Source organism: Ammodytes marinus (assembly GCF_949987685.1).
Source record: "Ammodytes marinus genome assembly, chromosome: 21".
Lineage (NCBI taxonomy): Eukaryota > Metazoa > Chordata > Actinopteri > Uranoscopiformes > Ammodytidae > Ammodytes > Ammodytes marinus.
In genome coordinates this window covers 12,622,372-12,644,358 of record NC_137225.1, presented here as the reverse complement: position 1 = coordinate 12,644,358, position 21,987 = coordinate 12,622,372, and the positions used below count along the sequence as shown (strand labels likewise).

At 42.9% G+C, this 21,987-nt stretch overlaps 1 protein-coding gene and 2 long non-coding RNA genes across 3 annotated transcripts; all 3 read left to right on the top strand.

Annotated features, from left to right (window-relative positions):
• Nucleotides 1-8,845: 8,845 nt before the first annotated feature.
• On the top strand, nt 8,846-9,615 carry LOC307267896. Its single transcript, XR_013845422.1, has 3 exons — nt 8,846-9,097; nt 9,193-9,264; nt 9,388-9,615. It is a non-coding gene; the product is annotated as an uncharacterized lncRNA (long non-coding RNA).
• A 7,271-nt stretch (nt 9,616-16,886) lies between these two features.
• On the top strand, nt 16,887-17,728 carry LOC307268001. The gene is made up of 3 exons (XR_013845433.1): nt 16,887-17,036; nt 17,139-17,232; nt 17,471-17,728. It is a non-coding gene; the product is annotated as an uncharacterized lncRNA (long non-coding RNA).
• A 36-nt stretch (nt 17,729-17,764) lies between these two features.
• Nucleotides 17,765-20,051, top strand: LOC307267456 (uncharacterized protein). Its single transcript, XM_080049781.1, has 5 exons — nt 17,765-17,774; nt 17,951-17,984; nt 18,157-18,240; nt 18,430-18,521; nt 19,854-20,051. Exons 3-5 carry the CDS (start codon nt 18,159-18,161, stop codon nt 20,004-20,006), a joined length of 327 nt encoding a protein of 108 aa, XP_079905907.1. The 5' UTR covers nt 17,765-17,774; nt 17,951-17,984; nt 18,157-18,158; the 3' UTR covers nt 20,007-20,051.
• Nucleotides 20,052-21,987: the final 1,936 nt, after the last annotated feature.

Sequence of the window (21,987 nt, the reverse complement as noted above, 5' to 3'; positions counted from 1 at the left end):
CCTAGAAACGAAAGACACCAACGCCAGAATCCTCTTAATCGATTTCAGCTCAGCATTTAATAAAATCATTCCACTACAGCTGGTGGAATTGCTGAGACTGCTTGAGGTGGACACTGGCACCTGCAACTGGGTCCTGGACTTCCTGACACAGCAGCAGACATTGTAAAGTTGGGCAGCCAAACATCACAAACAATAGCAGTAAGCACAGGATCACCCCAATGATGAAGTCTGAAGCCCCCTGTTCTTCAGCCTGCTCGCCCACAACTGCACAGCCAGATTCAGCACCAACCATGTCATCAAGTTTGCAGACAACACAATAGTGGTGGGTCTTGTCAGGCACAACCATGAGTCTGTATACAGGACAGAGGTGGAGCAGCTCACAAGGTTTTGCAGGTCCCACAACCTCAAACTCAATGTGGAGAAAACCAAAGAGATGGGGGCTCGACTTCAGGGGGCTGGAAAACCACATCATACACCGCTGAGCATATCCTGACCTACAGCCTTACTTCCTAAACAGGATAGTGAAGATGACCAGCAGGATTATTGGTGCCCTTCTCCCTTTGCTGATGGTGGCCAACCAGCAACGCTGCACCCGCAGAGCTACCGCCACCATTAAAGACCCTCACCACCCCTCTCATAGCCTGTTCTCCCTCCTGCCATCAGGGAGGAGATACAGGAGCATCCACTGCAGATCTAGCTGGGATGATGAACAGCTTCTTTCCACAGGCTGTAAGGATCCTTAATGCACTATGCCCCCCCCCCCTATTTACATGGTTACAGTCTGACAGCCAGAAAACTGCTTTTTTTAACTCTGTATGCGCTGGTGAGAAACTGCGTTTTATTAAATTTTTGTATGAAAGTACGTCTGAAATGACAATAAATTAAATCTTAAATCTATCATGATTAAACAGACATTTCCGGCAGGGCATACATTTACTTACTCTCTTATTTTTCCTCTGCAAAATTTTTTTGAAGGGGAAAAGTCCTTCCTCTGCTCTCTTCTTGCAGTCGCTGCAGTCTCCGCCGGGGCCGGCGGAGACTGCAGCAGGGGCCATGGATGAGGCGGCAGAGGCGATGGCGGCGGGGGCTATGGTGGCGGGGGCTGTGGCGGCGGGGGCTATGGCGGGGGGGGGCTATGGCGGGGGGGGGGGGGGCTGTGGCGGCGGGGGCTATGGCGGCGGGGGGGGCTGTGGCGGCGGGGGCTATGGCGGGGGGGGCTATGGTGGCGGGGGCTGTGGCGGCGGGGGGGGCTGTGGCGGCGGGGGCTGTGGCGGCGGGGGGGGCTGTGGCGGGGGGGGCTATGGCGGCGGGGGGGGCTATGGCGGAGGCAGCGGGGGCGGCGGTGATGGCTGAGGTGCAGGAGCTGCCACCCTCCCTTGAGCAACTGGCAGAGCTGCCAACTTTGTGCTTTTTCACATAAACTGGGACAAAGAAAATAATAAAATATATTAAAACAAGTATCTTTGTGGTCTGTTTTAGAAACAAAAATATTTTTCAAATGTTGCATCAAAAGACAACGGTGCCCAATTGTGTGCCCTTATGAGAAGAATTTTCTAATAAAACACAAAACATCAAAAATATTCCTTGAACAAATACGTAATTACAAATTTCATACATCTGTAATAAAAGTATTAAACAGTAGCCCTTCATGTATTGGATAATTTTGGGCAAACCTTTGTTGTGTATCAGTAATAAATAAATAAAACTTTGAATAGTAGCAGAGTAATACTTACTTCTTAAAATGGTCTCAACGGCGTCTTTGAGACTGTGCTCAAGGGAGGGTGGCAGCTGAAAATCAAGGCTGTACTTAATGTCAGCCACCACCGTCGCCCCAACCTCCTTCCCCAAAATGAGAATTGGGAGGTAGCCCAAGCCAGCTAAACGGTCCAACTGAAAAAACATTAAAAAAACTTTATTAAAATTAAAATCCATTATCTACTGAGTTTTGGTGAGCAAATAGTTAGCAATGACAGGCAGGCAGTTAGGACACAAATGCAGACAGTTTCGGGTAAAGGATCATTTATTCTCTTCAAAAATTACAAAAAATGCCATAAGGCAAAAAGGCAAGGAATACATAGACACAGGACTATATATACACTAGACAGGGTACGAAACGAGGTACTCAGTTATCATTAAAAGTCTCTTCATCGATAAAAATCAATTTGTGATAGTATATATGATACCTATTAGAGATCTTTTTATTAATATTCACTTCAGTAGGCCAAGTCGGTCAGGGTTATATCAGTTAATTTGTTTTTTTCATTAAAACCAACATAGAAAAAAACTAAATAAAAAAAACAGAGCTATATACAGTATAAACAATTTAAATATAAGTGAAGAGTAAAAAAAACATTTATTTGATGATTATGAGACCCGTGGTAGTCCGGGACCCAAGGCAATTGCCTACCTTTGCATAATGGCTAAGTTCACCTCTGCGCACGCACACACAGACACACAAACACACGCATACAAACGCCCCCCCCCCCCCCCCCCCCACCCCCCCCACCCCCCCCACCCCACACACACACACACACGCACGCACTTCTTATCGGAGGTAACTTTGGCACGGCACTGGAAGCTCGGCCACTAAATTGCAACATGTAGGCTATTTTTAAAAATCATCATTTAGGCCATTATTCTGATATTTGATATCCGGCTCATGAATTGTGATTAAAAATAGAGAAAAAATATGTGTATCTTCCGTTCAATCCATATGAAAAATACATGTTTCAATTTAGTGGTCGAGGTTCCGGTGTCATGCGACAGTTACCTCCGATAAGAAGTGCGTGAGTGCGTGCGCGCAATCCTAGAGGCAAACTAAGACATTACGCAAAGGTAGACAATTGCCTTGGGTCTCATAATCATCTAATAAATGTTTGTTTTACTCTTCATTCATTAATCACCGATTACGTGCGGACGTCAGCATCGCACTGGGAACTGAAGGACACATCCTACATTATTGATAATGTTATTGATACTCACATGATCAGCTGAGGCATGAGCCCCAGTGCAGACAGCTGCATATGAAAGCATATTTATTGGTCCACAAAAGAAAATTGCATCTATCGTCGTCTCTGTCTCCCTTTTTTCCTTTTTTTGTCTTAACTTCACTTGCTGAGTCAAAGTGGGGCGCTTTAAAAAGCCCCTTTTGAGTGTTTGCGTGTGCATAGGCTACGTGTGTGTGTGTGTGTGTGTGTGTGTGTGTGTGTGTCTTGTCTAGGCTAGGCCTATATTATTTCCACGTTTATTAATTATCTGAATTGAGCTTTTGTAAAATAAGGCTGTTGATGGTAGCCTATGACAGACAGTGACATAGCAGCCTTTGGCAGCCAGACAAAATATGTTTCCCCTTTCTATAAAGATGCTAAATGTTTGGTGGTTTGTCCCGTTTTGATCTGGATCAACAGCTGTTTGTCTGTCACTGTTTAGATCATGCCTTGATCTAAACAGTGACAGACAAACAGCTGTTCACTCGTGGACCTAACCAATAAATATGCTTTCATATGCAGCTGTCTGCACTGGGGCTCATGCCTCAGCTGATCATGTGAGTATCAATAACATTGATAATGTTATTGATCAATAACATTATCAATAATGTAGGATGTGTCCCTCGGTGATTAATGAATGGAGAGTAAAACAAACATGTATTAGATGACCATGAGACCCAAGGCAATTGCCTACCTTGGCGTACTGGCTAAATTCGCCTCTGGGCGCGCGCGCATACACACACACACACACACACACACACACACACACACACTTTCGCACGACACCGGAGCCTCGACCACTAAATTGAAACATGTATTTTTCAAAATCAACATTTAGGACATTATTCTCACATTTGATAACCTGGTCATTAATTGAGATTAAAAATAGAGAAAAACGTGTTTTTAGTATAAATAATGTAGATGAGAGGATGAGTAGCCTATTTAAAAAAACAGTTAACTTTTCGTTTATCGTGTTTTGATTTCCAAACGGATATGGATTGAACGGAAGATACACGGATTATACACGGATTCATTAGGCCTATACATTTATGAAAGACAGAGAATATCATTACAACTTATTATCATTGCATTCTACTTACCATCTTGTGGGCCTGATCATGTTGTTTGCTCCCGTTGTTCCACTTCTTTTTTTTTCCTTCCAGGCCTCCTTTTCCGCCTGGAACTTTTGTCGAGCTTTTTTGGCGTGACAGCCAACACAGTCTTTGTGGACGCTACCGGGCATATCTAAAAAACAGTAACACATTATTATTAATATAGGCTACAGAGAGCCAGCGCGAGATACCTGATTAATTAATTAATTAATTGGTATAGGCTACTGTGTAAAGCCTACAACCAGAGCAGTAGCCTAATAAATATGTAGGAATGGTATCCTCCATGTTAAATCAATCATGCACGACTAAAATTAAATATTTCTTAATACATTATTCAATAGGCATATTTATCATACTCACTTTCTCCTTGCGGCTTTCCAGTCGATGGTCAACTTCCAATGGGCTTCGCGCGATTTCTTTATATGTCCATGGATTTAGGCGCGCGCAAAGAAATGGAAAACACCCCTTCAAAATAAAAGGTTTATTCCATAATAATTTCCATTTATCAAAATGTTTGTTTCAAACTAGTTAGTTATGATGAACAGCATAATTTAGGTTTTAAGTGGATATAAAATAATAGGCTATACGATACACCTATGATTTGGCACATTTCATAGTTACAATACTTTCAGTGAGGCCTTATCCTCTGTTCTCTTGTTTGGGGACATGTTAACACAAATCAGTCAATCTTGTCACACTGCCTGTCCTCAGCACACATTCTCTGCAATCTCTGTTAGTCTACCAGGCTTACAGGCTCCAAGCATATCAGTGTTTAGCATCTGAGCCGAGTTAACAATAACTTAATGTCCAGGGAGACGGTTGGGAGATGAGATCTGTTTTGTATAGGCTAGTTGACCTCAGTGTCTAGAAATGTTTCTGAACTTTGTTTAAGAGGTAGAGACATAAAACAGGCAATAGGTGTAATGGTATTATTAATATTAATTGGAAGAAAAGAACGAAAAATCATGTATACAACCAAAGCAGTTTCGGCATGCAATATCTTTCTTTTGAGGCAAGCTTCCGGCCATAATGCCCTGAATGTTGCCCATTTCGGTCACATCTTCAAACTGACCTACTGTATGCTATTCATTAAGTTGACAATCTTTCAACACTTGTTTAGTTCTATTCTGATTGTATGGTGGTGACATACAGGCAAGTCTGAGGCCTTTCAAGTTCAAACTGTTTTTTCTGTTGGTTCTCTTGGTCTGTTTGAAAACAAAGTCATCATGTTTGAATACTTGAAAAACAAAGTTGTTATTTCAGCGTACTTGGAAGCTCATTTTCCTAATGAAATGCAAGGGCTTTTGTGTCCGACCGAACCACAAGCACATGGTAATAATGACCTGTATGGTCAGAGGGATTGCAATACGTAAAAGTGACTTATTTTGGTCGCTATTTCCACAAAAAAAACCGAACCAGAACAAAGAAGAGTGAAACCATCATCCAGGAGCAGTTAGAGCTGTAGATTTGAATAGGCCTAAATCTTTCCGCAATTATGGAGGGGGTGTTATTGAAGTGGAATCAGGTAGTGGCCGAGAGGGCCTTTTTGATTCCATCATCATCTATAACTAAAGGAGACACGTGCAGAGAGAGACTCGGGAAGATAGTGGTTCTGGTCTCATCAGGTTTCTTTATTGAAGTTTGCCATCAGTCTCAAGTTACAAGTGAGCAGACACAGCTCCTAATACCAATACAGATGTTTAACCTATACATTACAAAAGATAGGCTACCTCTCAGATCTTTAACCATAATTCTAGTCTAGCCTTAACCTCGGTGAAGTGGAGCCGAACCCAAAAGCCATACCTCGGGCCTCTGGAAAACAGGCAGCAGGACTGCCTGTAGAGCGCTTCCTTTCAGTGAAAAGCCATTGGCCTTTTATGCAGATCATCCTGTGTCTGTGTGTGTGTGGGTGCACGCCTGTGTGTGTGTCTGTGTCTGTGTGTGCATGTGTGTGTGAGAGTGTGCATGTGTGTGTATGCGTGTACGAGTCTCTCCAATACCTGACCATATTAGCAACTGGCTGCTTCTAATAGATTATAGTAGCCTAGTTCTATTTGTTGCAGATATGTTGTAATATTGTTCCTGTTTTCTACTGTGTTTGCAACACCTGCTGTTGTTGCAATCTGTAAGGTCATTATGACCTGTGACTTTCTGCTTGACTCACAAATTCTGTAACTCCTTTCAAATGTGGCATGTTGAAATAATCCTACATTATTTTATGTTGGTGGTGGCAGGGAATTAATTAGGCAATGTTTTCATGAATCACTATTTTTTATAGGCCCTAGGCCTACACTCAAATATCCATTTATGTCAATTGTATTTGTTGTGTTTGAAGCACATTGAACAGACTGTTTGAAATGTGACATGCCATTTTACATTTTTCTTCACTTAAACCGCTTGATTTTGAACAGAATATTTCTCATACTCTTGATAATCTATCAAATCTGATTACATGAATGTGTAAAGCATCACACGAAACACCTCACAGTACTATCACTTTTTAATTTTCTACTTTTAATTTTTAAAACTAGGCCTACAACCTAAACAACATGGCTGCCCCGTTTCCCGCGACTGAGAAGGGGCGTGTCGTATTGTGTTTATATGACAATGCGTCTGCGTCAGTCAGTTGTAACTGTCATACACGATCTGAGGAGCCTGCACGATATGAGGTGCGCGTGCGCAAAATGGCCGCCATCATTGACAGCCCGCTTAGCTCAAAGTGTTTTGGAGAGCCACAGACTGCACTAAAAACAGACTGTAACTCGCTCAATTCTGAACCAATTTGCATGACATTTAGTTTGTTATGAAGATAGAACAGTTAATCATGCTACTGATTACGTGTTGGAATTAAATTCAGTTACGGGGCGGCTAAGCCACGGACTTTGTGTGTGTGTGCGTGCTTGTGCTCACGGAGAACTTTATGAGGGGGCGGGGGTGAGGACGCTGACGTGCGTTGCCTAGGCGACTGCGGGCTTTCCAAGATGGCGGCCGTTCTGCGCATGCGGTCCTCATATCGTGCAGGCTCCTCAGAGATCGTGTAGTGACAGTAACCACAAGGTAAAGTAGAGCGAATGTTCTTTCAAATGTACCTGTATGTTTTTATTTATGTAATGTTATATGTAGTATTGATATTAGACTTTCCGACAACCCACCTAATTTTAATTAAAACACACGCTAGTTACTTTATATTATAGACCGATGTTGTCTGCATTTAATCTTTCACTGCAGTTGCTTAGACATGTCATTTGAATAAATTAGTAACTCTTGTGAAACTAGCAAGACACGTTTTTAAAGTACAGTGCCACAATATTATTTTCTAAATATTTTTCATATATGCAATTTTGTTTAGCACTGTAATGTCTCCTCAGATAGCAACTGTAACCTAACACTACTAAATGTTTCAATTATGTTTTCATTTTAGAGGAAAGAATCAGGTGAGCAGGGGAAAAAGCATGGACATATAAAGAAAAAGTCAAAAAATAAAATAAAACACACTGAGAAGGATGTGCGCTTATTGGCTGAGAAACAGACATCTTATGGAGGTTAGTGTGACTTCTCCTGATTCAATGAGTCTGCGCATCCGTCTGAGGTTCATAAAGTCTCCAGTTCTCTCAAATTGATGGCTAATGATATTTAAATTCCTTTTCTAAGTGTTACTGTAGTTCCTTACATTACAATATCACACCACATTAAAGTTGAAATGGTAACTAGATTCATGTAAAAGAGGCTTTGGCTGTTTTTAATGGCCATTGAAAGGTAGAGATACCAATTTAATCATTGCCTGATCATAAGATTTATTTTATGACAGGATCCCGGCCATCCTCTCACTTAAAGCCAAAGGATACCCATCAAGATGATGCCACCACTTCAACAGAAAGTAAACAAAGTTATTTACATCATCTGGTAAATGTTGTATTAAAAATGGCAGTATATAAATAGAATTGAACAACCATGCAACTTATAATTTATGTTAGTAATTTGTTTTTGTTCTGTCCTTGTCTTTTTGTCATATTTAAGCTACTGCATTAGAAGTGGAAGAGGCGTAGCAGACAATTGGTAGGTTTTAAGCTCTATGAACATGTCTTGATATCATAGTTTATTGGAAATTTCCATTTGATATCATTAGTTTGGCTTTCTTATTTCAAATTGGTTTGTTTATCATTTACATGTCGGCATTCAGACATGATTGTCTACAAGCAGCTAGAGCTGCAAAGATTAATCGACTAATCGATTATTAAAATAATCGCCAACTATTTTGATAATCGATTAATCGTTTCAAGTAATTTAATAAAAAATGTCCAAATTCTCTGATTTCAGCGTCTCAAATGTGAATATTTTCTGGTTTCTTCAATCCTATTATGACAGTAAACTGAAATATCTTTGTGTTTTGGACATAAAAATACATTTGAGGAAGTCAACATGGGCTTTGGAAAATTGATCAACATGTTTCACCATTTTCTGACATTTTACGGGCCAAAACACTAATCGATTATAATCGAGAAAATAATCAACAGATTAATCAATTATCAAAATAATCGTTAGCTGCAGCCCTACAAGCAGCCCAAAATCAAGAGTGAGTTTACCTTTTGAAGATAGTAATTTCATGCTCTGCTCCTAGACTTAAAGCTGCAGTTGCTGAAGGAAAGCTTGATGGAAGATCCATTGGATTGTTCACTAGAAGCTTTGACGGTTCCTAGGACCTGGCAGATGCGGCAGACACTGTCCGCGTTGAGAAATGGGAGACTGCAAGGCCGCATCTATTGGATCTGATGCTCTCAGCAGAGAAACCTTTGCTTGAGCTTTGTGACCACTGCAACATAGAACAGGCTGTAATAAGATGTCGCGACTGCCTGCCAAAGCACGACTGTGACGTGTTCCATCATCAGAGCTGGGTTTTACACAATAGGGACTCTCTGGTTGAGGGTTTTTATACAGCGATTCCACCTACATGCTATGCATTGCTAAATGATGATGGGACACATACAATATCTGAACAAGGTATGTATGTATGAAAAGTTTTAAAATTATTTTAGATTATAAAATATTGTTTTGGAGATGTACTCCTTATTTCTTTGCTTTGTATTTCATTATAGCACGTCTGTTACCAGTTGCTCGGCCCAGCAACATATGCAGTTGTGATGCTGCAGACATCACTGTTTGTACTGGTAAGCATACCATCATTGAAGCATTGGGCTATGATTCTGCAACGACTACACACAGTATATTGAGAGAACCGAATTGAATTGGTGTAAAAATTTAGGACATATTATATTCCCTTGTTTCCACAGGACGATATGATCTGTCCTTGCCTACAAGTACCTGCAGGTCCTGCTTAACGTCATGGACTCCTGGACTGAAAGACCTACAGGCCAGTGGTTACTGGCCTGGTAATGTGGTTTTTCAGACATTGTACGCTATTGATGTCTTTAAGACATTCGAAGAGCTGAAAGTCACTGCACCAGGTTTATCCCGACAAGCATTTGTTAAAATGCTTGAGCAACGTTCTAGCACCTTTGGGCGCGTAAGTCATAGCATTTTCTTCAGAGAATGTAGTCACCTACACTGGCTGTGCTATTAATTGTTCACATAATTGAATGTTATCTCCTTTTTAATAATAGGCAGGGAGTATTTATGGTGACTGTTCTGCCCCCACAATTAGTTTTTTGCTTTAGACACCTGGTGGTTACAAAAGGCATTGCATGTGTGTTTTGTGTTTTTTGACCCTCCTGTGTTACCTTAGTTTAGTTTTGATGCAACCAGCAAGAGAGCTCAGCATACAGTTAATTCTCTCCTTTGTTGTCCTGAGAAAGTCTCAGTCTGTGAGTATTTATGTTTAAAGCTTCTAAATCACTTGTGTGGCATAGCAACTATGTTTGTTTAATTTCTGAGTGTTCAGTTTTAACTTAAATTTGGCGATGCTAATCGCGGCAGCATTTTACATTAAGAATACATTGTAAGTTAGCATTGAAGCTAGCGGGACCTAAAAGCCTTGTTCATGGCTGCTCATTTGTTTATGCTAGTAGTGTTGAATATGAATATATTGTAAAGTCCTTTTTTGTATGTTTTACAGTTTTACAAAAATCATCTGAAGTAAATGGAACCTTATCACAAAGGCCTACACTCTATCTGTATCCTGGACTTTATTTCAAGGAACCTGAACTTCTTGTTAGCTATCTGCTAAGCTAAACTAACCGAGAGCGAGAGCAGAATAGTAAAAAGACTCAACTTTCAGTCTTCAATTAAAGTGAGACATAAACACTGCATAATATACAGCTCAGCATAGATTCAATAATCTATCATGGAGGATCAAATAGAAGAAAATCCTCTAACAGACACACAAGATGGGCAGTCTCAGCACTCATCATGTGCAAGACATTCTAGCCGTGCTTCAACACATTCTAGCCGTGCTTCAACAAACAGCTCTTCCGCAGCCAGAGCACGAGCTAGAGCTGAAGCTGCTCGAGTCAAGGCTTCATATGCTCAAAAAGAAGCAGACATGATTATCCAGCAGGCAAGATTAGAAGCTGAAGAATTTAAGAAAAAAGCAGAGATCGAAGCCGAACAGAAACGTAGGGCAGCTGAGTTAAAGGCTAACCTGAACGCACTAAAAATGCAGGGTGCTGCTGAAGCAGCTAACACTGAGGCTAATGTTCTAGAGGCAGCTTATGAGGACGAAGAACCACTCAGACAGAATGTCACAAATATGGCTCCTTATCCCTCATCTCAACGCACTGGTGAATACGTGCAACAACATTCTCGGGACCACGGTCAACAACAGCCCCAACTTGTGGATCGGAAACCCATCTCTACACCAGAGCACCAACCAAAAATGGACAAAGGTGATACAGATAATTGTGGTTTTCACACACTGGACCAAGCCACCTACGCTTCATTCCAAGAATTACCAGCACAACGCCAGCATGTGAGTACAGCCTATGCACAGCAAAGCGATTTCAGTCCTCCAAAGTTCCCTAAAGAAGAACGCAGTCCTCTCCAGACTCACTTCACACCCACTGAAGGTAAAACTAACTACATGCACGCTGCAGCGCCTCCACGTGATCAGTCAGGCATGACAGACTTAGCCAAATACCTTATACGGAAAGAAGTGGTTAGCTCTGGACTCCTCAAGTTCGACGACAGGCCAGAGAACTACTGGGCCTGGAAAGCTTCTTTTATCAACTCCACTATTGACCTGAACCTTTCCGCACGAGAGGAGATAGATCTACTGACCAAATGGCTCGGGCCACAGTCTGCAGAGCAGGCCAAACGCATCCGTTCAGTCCATATCCATGATGTCAGCTTGGGGCTTCAGATGGTGTGGCGGAGATTGGAGGAAAGCTACGGCTCAGCTGAAATGATAGAGAACGCTCTGTTGAAGAAAGTAGAAGAATTTCCAAATATCACAAACAAGGACAACCAGAAGCTGCGGGAGCTAGGAGACCTATTGCAAGAGCTGGATTCAGCATTGAAAGACGGTTTCTTACCTGGGCTATCTTACCTTAACACATCTCGCGGAGTGAACCCCATCGCTCAAAAGCTCCCCTACAATCTCATGGAAAAATGGATCTCAGTTGGTTCAAGATATAAAGAAAACTACAAGGTTCAATATCCTCCCTTCAGCGTATTTGTGAAATTTATCCAAGACCAAGCCAAGACACGAAATGACCCTAGTTTTTCAGAACTCACCATGGCTGGGTCGCTCAGGACGGATAAATCTCTGAAGCCTATGAAACCATCTGTGTTCACCAGGAAGACCGAAGTCTCACCTGGAGCTGAATACAAGCAAAGTGCCCAGAGCAGAACAGCTGAAGATCCAGATAGACTGTGTCCAATACATAGTAAGCCCCATCCTTTAAGAAAATGTCGTGGCTTCCGCAACAAAACCTTGGATGAAAGAAAGGCTTACCTGAAAGAGAAACACATCTGTTTTAAGTGTTGCGCCTCAACCAGTCACTTTGCCAAAGACTGTGACAAAGCTGTGCTGTGCAATGAGTGCAACAGCAACAGACACCCATCTGCACTTCATCCAGGGCCAGCTCCATGGAATCCAGCGAGCTACACTTTTACTGAAGATCAAGGCGGGGAGCAACAACATGACGAGACTCCAGAGGTGATGTCAAAATGCACAGAAATCTGCGGGGACTCATTTGGCTCACGATCCTGTGCTAAAATATGTTTGGTCAGAGTTTACCCTGCAGGTCAAAGAGAAAGAGCCATAAAAGCATATGCTGTCCTTGATGAACAGAGTAATCGGTCCTTGGCCAAGTCCGAACTGTTTGACACCTTTGGCATTGAAGCAGGTGCTGCGCCATACACCCTTAAAACTTGTTCAGGGGTAGTGGAGGCATATGGGCGACGTGCAAGCAATCTTGTTGTGGAGTCAATAGATGGTGACACGCAAATCCCTCTTCCTACCATCATTGAGTGTGATATGATGCCTGACGACCGTCTTGAGATCCCCTCACCTGAGATAGCACGCCATTATCCACACCTCAAGGCACTGGTGGATAAAATCCCACCTGTCGATCCCGAAGCAGCCATTCTCCTTCTCCTCGGCAGGGACATACTACGTGTACATAAAGTGCGTAAACACCACAACGGACTTGACAATGCACCCTATGCTCAACAACTCGACCTTGGCTGGGTTATTGTTGGAGATGTATGTCTGGGGGGAGCCCACAAGCCAAGCACCATCAATGTTTTCAGGACCAATGTTCTACCAAATGGACGAACATCTTTTCTTAGTCCATGTGCCAGTGTAATCAACGTCAAAGAGCAATTGGACAAGAAAACAGAAAGTCAATGCGCCAGAGAATTCAACCTCCTGGACGACAACACAGATGAACTTGGAGTCAATGTATTCCAAAGGACCAAAGATGATGAGAAAGTAGCCTTGTCAATGGAAGATGAAACATTTCTAGAGATCATGGATAGAAGTGTCTACATGAATGATGCAAACGGCTGGGTAGCTCCGTTACCATTCCGTAGCCCGAGGCGTCATCTCCCAAATAACAGAGAGCAAGCAGCAAAACGTTTGTCTTCTCTGAGTCGCACTTTAGAAAGAAAGCCAGACATGAAAAAACAATACATCGACTTCATGCAGAAGACGTTTGAGTCTGGCCAGGCAGAGCTAGCACCACCGTTGAAGAAAGATCAAGAGTGCTGGTACCTACCAACATTTGGTGTCTACCACCCCCAGAAGCCGGACCAAATACGGGTGGTGTTCGATTCTAGCGCCAAGCACGAAGGTGTCTCTTTAAACGACGTCCTCTTAAAGGGTCCAGACCTAAATAACACTCTTCTCGGTGTCCTCATCCGCTTCCGCAGAGAGCCGGTTGCAGTTTCGGCGGACATCCAACAGATGTTTTATTGTTTCACTGTCTGTGAGGACCACCGTGACTTTCTGAGATTCCTGTGGTTCGAGGATAACGACCTCACAAAACCAGTGACCGAGTACCGGATGACAGTACATGTTTTCGGTAACAGCCCTTCACCAGCTGTTGCCATCTACAGCTTGAGACGAGCAGCACAAGAGGGACGCAAAGAGCATGGGACAGATGCTGAGAAATTCGTCATGAGGAACTTCTATGTGGATGATGGACTTACCTCTTTCCCCACTGCAGAAAAAGCCATTGATGTTCTGAAGAGAACAAGGGAGATGTTAGCTGAGTCAAGCATCATGCTACATAAGATTGCCTCTAACAGCAGCATTGTTATGGACGCATTCCCATCAGAAGACCATGCTAAAGGTCTGAAAGATCTTGACCTTAAATCTGATCCTCTGCCTCCCCAACGCAGTCTCGGCCTCAGATGGGACCTACAAACAGACAGCTTCTTCTTCTCTGTGTCCAACAAAGAAAACCCGTTCACTAGAAGGGGCATACTCTCAACTGTAAACAGCCTCTTTGACCCCTTGGGTTTTGTATCACCAATCACGATACAAGGTAAGGCACTCATGAGAGAGATATCCACAGGAGAGTATGACTGGGACACTCCATTGCCAAAAGAGAAAGAAATACAGTGGAACGCTTGGAGAGACTCCCTAACAGAGCTTTTACAGCTTCAGATCCAACGGACCTACGTGCCTGTTTCTCTGCTCACCACTGGCCACAGAGAAATCTGTATCTTCTCCGACGCATCAACTCTAGCCATATCAGCTGTAGCTTACCTCCGAGTTGTCGACACAGAAGGACAGAGCCACGTCGGCTTCATCATGGGGAAAGCTAAGCTGGCGCCACGTCCTGCGCACACAGTTCCTCGTTTGGAACTATGTGCAGCTGTTCTTGCAACGGAAATGGCAGACCTGATAATGGAAGAAATTGATGTAGAGATTCACGCAGTCAAGTTCTACACAGACAGCAAGATAGTACTGGGTTACATCTACAACACGTCCAGGAACTTCTATGTCTACGTGGCAAACAGAGTGACAAGAATCAGGAAATCTTCTCGGCCAGATCAGTGGAACTACATCAATACCAAACATAATCCAGCAGATCATGGGTCAAGGTCAGTTCCAGCCAACCTTCTCAAAGATTCCAACTGGTTTTCAGGTCCAGCTTTTCTTACCAAACCTGATGAAAAACAGTTTGAACAGCCAGAGACGTATGACCTTCAACATCCAGAAACCGATGTAGAAGTTCGCCCTGATGTTACAACCTACGCTACAAAAGTTAGTGATGAACTTCTTGGATCTCATCGGTTTGAAAGATTCTCCAATTGGAAATCACTTACCCGTGCAACAGCCAGGCTCATCCAAAAGGCCAGAGCTTTCTCCGGAACATCCGACTGTAGTCAGAAAAAAGATGAACTTCTTCAAGCAAGACTCGTCATCCTAAAAAGTGCACAACACGACTCCTTCAAAGAAGAAATGAAAAACCTGGCTAAGGCGGAAGAAGTCTCAAGAAGCAGTCCACTCAAGACTTTAGATCCCATTCTTGATGATAATGGTTTGCTGAGAGTCGGAGGACGTCTATCGTTAGCAGACATGTCCTGGGAAGAAAAGCATCCTGTCATTCTCCCCAAGAACCATCATGTTTCCACTTTGCTGGTAAGACACTACCACGAACAGGTTGCTCACCAAGGTCGACACTTAACAGAAGGTGCAGTTCGTTCAGCTGGACTCTGGATTCAAGGTAGCAAGGGGTTGGTGTCGAGTGTACTACAGAAGTGTGTGACCTGCAAAAGACTAAGAGGGAAGTTAGAAGAGCAAAAAATGTCCGACTTACCTGTGGAAAGACTTACTCTGGATCCTCCGTTCACTCACGTTGGACTCGATGTTTTCGGACCTTGGACTATCACAACACGCCGGACCAGAGGTGGCCAAGCGGAAAACAAACGCTGGGCAGTCTTGTTCACCTGTCTGTGTACACGAGCGGTGCATATTGAGGTTATAGAGAGTATGTCAACATCCAGTTTCATTAACGCCCTGAGAAGATTCACTGCTATCAGAGGACCTATGAGACTATTGCGCTCTGATAGAGGCACTAACTTCATTGGAGCGTGCAAAGAACTGCAGATAAACGCAGAAGATCCTGAGTTGAAAGCTCATCTGCAAAACAAAGGATGCACCTGGTCGTTCAACCCTCCACATTCCTCGCACATGGGTGGGGTGTGGGAGAGGATGATCGGTGTGGCTCGTCGCATTTTGGATGCCATGTTGCTGAAGGAAAACTGTCGCCTCACCCATGAGGTCCTTGTGACACTTATGGCAGAAGTCATGGCAATTATGAACGCAAGACCTCTAGTTCCTGTCTCTTCTGACCCTGATATGCCAGCTGTCTTCACACCTGCCATGCTGCTCACTCAGAAGATTGACACAGTGTCTGCTCCACAAGGGAACATGGATCTTAAGGATCTGTATACCAAACAGTGGCGACAGGTCCAAGCCCTTGCCGAGACGTTTTGGAGACGCTGGAGGCAAGAGTATTTGGCAACCCTTCAGTCTCGCAAGAAGTGGACATCGGACAGATCGAACCTGCAAACAGGAGATCTTGTACTCCTGAAGGACAGTCAAGTTAAAAGGAATGAGTGGCCAATGGGAACTATCGTGGAAACCATTCCCAGCCGTGATGGAAGAATTCGGAAGGTTGAAGTCAAGATCATCCGACAGGGTACCCCTAAGGTGTATTCAAGACCTGTTTCAGAAGTGGTACTGCTCCTCAGTAAAGAGACTTAATGATATTATAAAATATCAGGCGGGGAGTGTTCTGCCCCCACAATTAGTTTTTTGCTTTAGACACCTGGTGGTTACAAAAGGCATTGCATGTGTGTTTTGTGTTTTTTGACCCTCCTGTGTTACCTTAGTTTAGTTTTGATGCAACCAGCAAGAGAGCTCAGCATACAGTTAATTCTCTCCTTTGTTGTCCTGAGAAAGTCTCAGTCTGTGAGTATTTATGTTTAAAGCTTCTAAATCACTTGTGTGGCATAGCAACTATGTTTGTTTAATTTCTGAGTGTTCAGTTTTAACTTAAATTTGGCGATGCTAATCGCGGCAGCATTTTACATTAAGAATACATTGTAAGTTAGCATTGAAGCTAGCGGGACCTAAAAGCCTTGTTCATGGCTGCTCATTTGTTTATGCTAGTAGTGTTGAATATGAATATATTGTAAAGTCCTTTTTTGTATGTTTTACAGTTTTACAAAAATCATCTGAAGTAAATGGAACCTTATCACAAAGGCCTACACTCTATCTGTATCCTGGACTTTATTTCAAGGAACCTGAACTTCTTGTTAGCTATCTGCTAAGCTAAACTAACCGAGAGCGAGAGCAGAATAGTGACAGTCTACAGCGTAGCTTCTTGGAGTGGACATACTGTCGCGATGATAAAGACAAACTACTCCACAAAAAACCTTTCTCATGCCCAGCCTGCGCTGAGGATGTTGCAGCAATCTCGCTTGACGGAAACCGGAAGATGTATCGATTCAGCAGGACCAAAGGGTACTGCTGCTTATTAAATTACATTAATTTAAGTATAATGTATCATTGTATTTGGAAATTCCTTAGGCATGGAATCTGAATGTCTCCTTTGCAAATGTTTAGAGTGGGTGAAAATGCATTCTTCGACGGTGCATTTTTTGCAAAGGACAAGGATGTGGCAGACTTTGTGCAGCTTATCCGGAATCGAGTCCAACCTGTGAGTTGTATGTTTATTATAATCACAAAAATGTGGCTAACACAGTTGCACTTAAATTATATTTGATCATACATTGTAGAAAATTACGCTTCCAGGTTAAATATGTGCTTGTTAAAACACAAAGCTGAAAAGTACCATTTTCAGAGAAGCAAAAACATGCTGTATATTTCTTATTTGAGTTCGGTAAATTAGATGTTAAGCTTTATTTTCAAACCGTTTATGTTACATGTTTTCAAAGGTATCTGGGAAAGGTGTCTGTGGGAAGTCACAATGGACAGCTGCACGAGAGACTGCCAACAAGTCTGGGTCCAAAGTGGATGAAGAGGGTGTGGAGGTGGCTGTCTGTCGTCATGGCATTCTTTTTAAAGCCTTGAACATGTTTAGGGGAGAGATATTTGCATATCCTCTTTTCCTACAGAAGGAGCTTGCCATGGCCTATAAAATACAGTTCATTTGCACAGACATCATGTGCAAATACTATCCATACCTCCAGAAAGTGTGCGAGTCCTTTCCAGAACTTGTTCCACTCTGGTAAATGTGAGGTAATGTATCTATTCTAGATTACCTCCTACACTGTATATTGCTTGTGTTATGAATGTTGTTGGGTAAAGTTAATCTAATCAATCGCAATATGTAAACGATCACTTAAAAAGTATATTAACAAAGCAATTTTGGAGGTGATGTGGAAAATTCAAATTATGATCTTATTCCACCACAGGTGCAGTGGGGTGGACGCAATCAGGAAGGAGCAGGTTAGTTGTCCAGCATGCAGCTGAGATTGACTATAACTAAAGATTAAGCAAACCCCTACCCGTAAAACATTTAAACATTTGAAAAGGCATCAAAGAGGTTTTACTGTGAAAATTTAAATCACACATGCTGTTACATCTCAGTGTTTTTTTTTATCATGTCTTCCAATGGCAGGTATGACAGTTGGCGAGGAGGTTGAGCAGGTGAATTCTTTTTTGTCACGTGTTGCACTGACGACAAAGTACATGACCAAATCCAGTAAGTAAATTAATGTTTCCTTCAACATGTAGTACATGATTTGTATGCCATTTCTACCATCATCTTTACATAATCTTGCTCAAATCAAGCTTTACAATTTTGAAGAATGAACGAAAGTCAAAATATTGAAGTTGAAAATCATCTACTAGAACAGTTGTATTAGTAACCTTTTCTCCCCTGCACTGATAGCACGGACTGATATGATAACCATTCAAGCACGAGGCTGGAATGAAAGAAAGAAGAAAGACCTACACAAATACCTCTCTCAACGATATGTCAAGGTATCTTTTCTCTTTGGCATTTTGCATTCACTAACATTCCGTTACAGTACCATTCTTTGGAAAGCAGCTTACCCCTAAAGTGCATGAAGCTCTATTATGATGGCCAAAAAAAAAAGAGTTAATTCTTGCATGCACGACGCAGGAGGAGCGGCATTAGTCGTGACCTGTGTCCGCCTGTGCCCGCCTGTGCAGGCACTTATTTCTGACACTTTTTCCTTGAAGCCTCGGATGGAGAACCAGGCTGACAGCCGCGCAACCTTAACACTTTACTGTCAAATACAGGGGTAGCAGTTAAAGTTATTGGGGGACGAGATCAGCAAATAAAGATGGTCAAATAACTAAAGGAAGTCCCCCGCTCGGAATATTGAATTAACTTTTTTAAATTAAATAATCACTAACGCGTTTGCGGAAATAATATTAATCTCATGGCCGGTCCGGCGGGCCCGTCCGGCGGGCCCGTGTGGGCTGTACGGGCCGCCCCTCCGGGGGTTTCGGCTGTGGTTGCTCCTCGTGGCAGCGGTGCATTTGGCTATTTCCCTATTCTATACTCTATTCTCTATCTACGGTCCCGGTCCTCCTCGGGACTAGTGCCGCACTGGGGCGTGCTCTCTGGGGGCGGGGTGCTGGGGGGCAGCTGGGGGCCAAGCCCCGGAGGCCGCCGCGACCGCCTGTCCGGAGGCAAGGCAAGGTCCCACCCCCCAGCAGCGGTGCCCACGGTCAGACGCCAATTTGCCCCAGCTCGAGCGGCCAGGGCAGCCCACCGGAACAGCCCAAGACCGGTACCTACCCCAGAGCAAACTCCCCCCCAGCAGAGGCCAGAGAACCGACCCCAGACAGGGTGACCCGCCACCGACCCCGCGCCAGCAGAGAGGTGGATGAGCGCTAACCAAAGGTTAATTCAAAGAGATAAGTCTTAAGTTTAGACTTGAACACCTCGATAGACTCAGATTGCCCGATCTCTATTGGGAGTGTGTTCCATAACGAAGGAGCTCGATACGAGAAAGCCCTGCTGCCGGCAGCTTTCTTAACTCTGGGGACAGACAGGAGCTCTGCAGTCGTAGACCGTAGTGCCCGTGATGGGGCATATCGCGCAACTAGGTCAGACAAATATGAATTGTTCACCATTGTTATAGCGTTATTATTAACAGCCTGAGGAGCTGCCTCGGTCTCGGTTTGTCTGGGCCTGAGTACCGGTTGTCCTCCCACTGAAAAATTGTCCTGCCGACGCTAATTGCATAACTGATACCATTTCTCTGACATTTGTTCTCCTCTGTCTATCTTCCATGATTGGCTGAGCGTTGCCCCGGGGGTTGTCTCCCTCTGTCTACCAAGCACTCTCCATACTACTCGACTGACTCTGAGTTCTGTGCGGAATCAGCTGTCCTAGGAACGGATGCTCCCCGCCTGCTATTGCCTCACATCAGCCTTGATTCACCGTCCATCAGGATAGTACTCTTTCTACTCGCTTGCTTGTTCAATCTTTAAATTCATTTTTGCTTTGCTCACTGGTTACCTGTCTCTCCTCTTCCAGTTTTCCCTGGTCGTGATGAGACGGTGTGGATCTGGTCCCCCCCCGGTAACATCTGAGAATGGACCATCAACGCGAAAGATGTTGCAGTGGTTAAGGACGCCACCTGGAGACGTGGGATGTAATCCCGGCGATGGAAACCTTAGTTTTCCCTGTTGGAGACGAGACGGTGTGGATCCTCTGGCAGCATCTGAAGTCTTCCTGCATCCACACTATTCGCACTTTACTTAGTATTACCATGTAATCACCTGGTCAATGATCAAATTCCTTCGTGATTTTCTCTACTTATCTATTGCAGCATGTCCGTCCTGGGAGAGGGATCCCTTACTCTGTCGACTCTCTCTGAGATTTCTTCAATTTTTTTTTTATTCCCGTTAAAGGGTTTTTACTGGGAGTTTTTTCTCAGCCGAGCTAAGGGTGTAAGGGCAGGGTATCATATTGTATCATATATCATATTGTATGAAATGTAAAGCCCACTGAGACAAATGTGTTTGTGTTTTTGGGCTATACAAATAAAACTGATTTGATTTGACGCTTCCAACATGGATTCCTCCATAAGACTTACCCTCTCAATGTACAAAATGTAATATTAATATTTGTAATTCTCCGCTCAGGAGGATAATTCAGATTATTGGCAGAGGTGATTTTACACCAATGAGGACATATTTATGAATGAGGATATTGATTTTAGCTAATAAATTACTTAAAACGTTACAGTGTCCCCTTAACCCTGTTGGGAACAACGAAGTATTTCTCACAGACTCGCATAAATATTGTTGTTTCAATAAATCATTGTACAAATAATCAATTGAATCTTTTTTCCTCCTACCATTTTTTTCATCCTAGCATTCTTGATATCTTTACTCGTAAACCCAATGTATTGCTGAAGATTGACGTGTATTCCACCTCGACCTTATTTTCCAGAAGGTTTGCAAGTGTAGGCCTACATCCTTTAGCGTCAGTCAATATCATAACATACAGTTGATATACCAATATGTTAAGAAATAGAGTAACAGAAAGCATAAACCTGATCCATTCCTCATCCCCACGGATCCTTCGTTAAATCTAGTCTACTGCACATTGCATCTTATTAAATGAGCGATTCATCTTGTTGTTTATTTTATGGTCACTTGTGAATAAAAATGTACATTTCATTGTCAAAACAAATCTCATTGAGGTCCACCTCACACCTTGGGTGTCATTACCACGGCGGCACTCGTGGAGGCGCTGTTCAGTCTGGCGCCAGGCTATGATATATATATGGGTAAGTTTGTGAATGATTGTAACTTGGGAGGCTTCGGGTTTGACTATTTCCTTTGCAAGAACATGAATAAAAATTAAGAATAGTGTCAAAATAGTGTCTTGTTGAAATCCAGTGTCTCGTGTCAGCTGTGTACCTGTCAAACCTTACTTGTGGTGACGTCATGCGCCAGCGTCGTTATGGCAACGCGTGCCGTCGGCTTTCACAGTTAAATAAGTGAAATACTTTAGCGAACTCTTAAGGTGATTAAGCTTCATCTGAGCGTTTTTATTTTTTGCAAGACATTGGTTTACAAAGTCCCAAGAATGCAGAAGTTAGGCATCAATAATAAAGTCAAAAGTAAAAGTAATCTGGTCATTAAAATGTCACACAACTCGATCACAACCACTCGTTTTTCATCAAGGCACATTAAGGAGATAGCATATAATTATATAATGTAAAAAATAATTAGAAGCACATATTTTACATAGGCCTATACAAATGTCTAAAAACAACAACAAAACAGTAACTCATCCGAGCGTCAGTAAGCCTATATCGTTGTGTACTTCCGGGTTTGAAAAGGTCGTAAAATGAGTATTTAAAAAGTAGCCTAGATAGATTTAACACCCAAATCACAATTTATTATCTAGGCTACGTCCCCATGCTGCTGTGGTAATAAAAATGGGTTGGGAAGCATG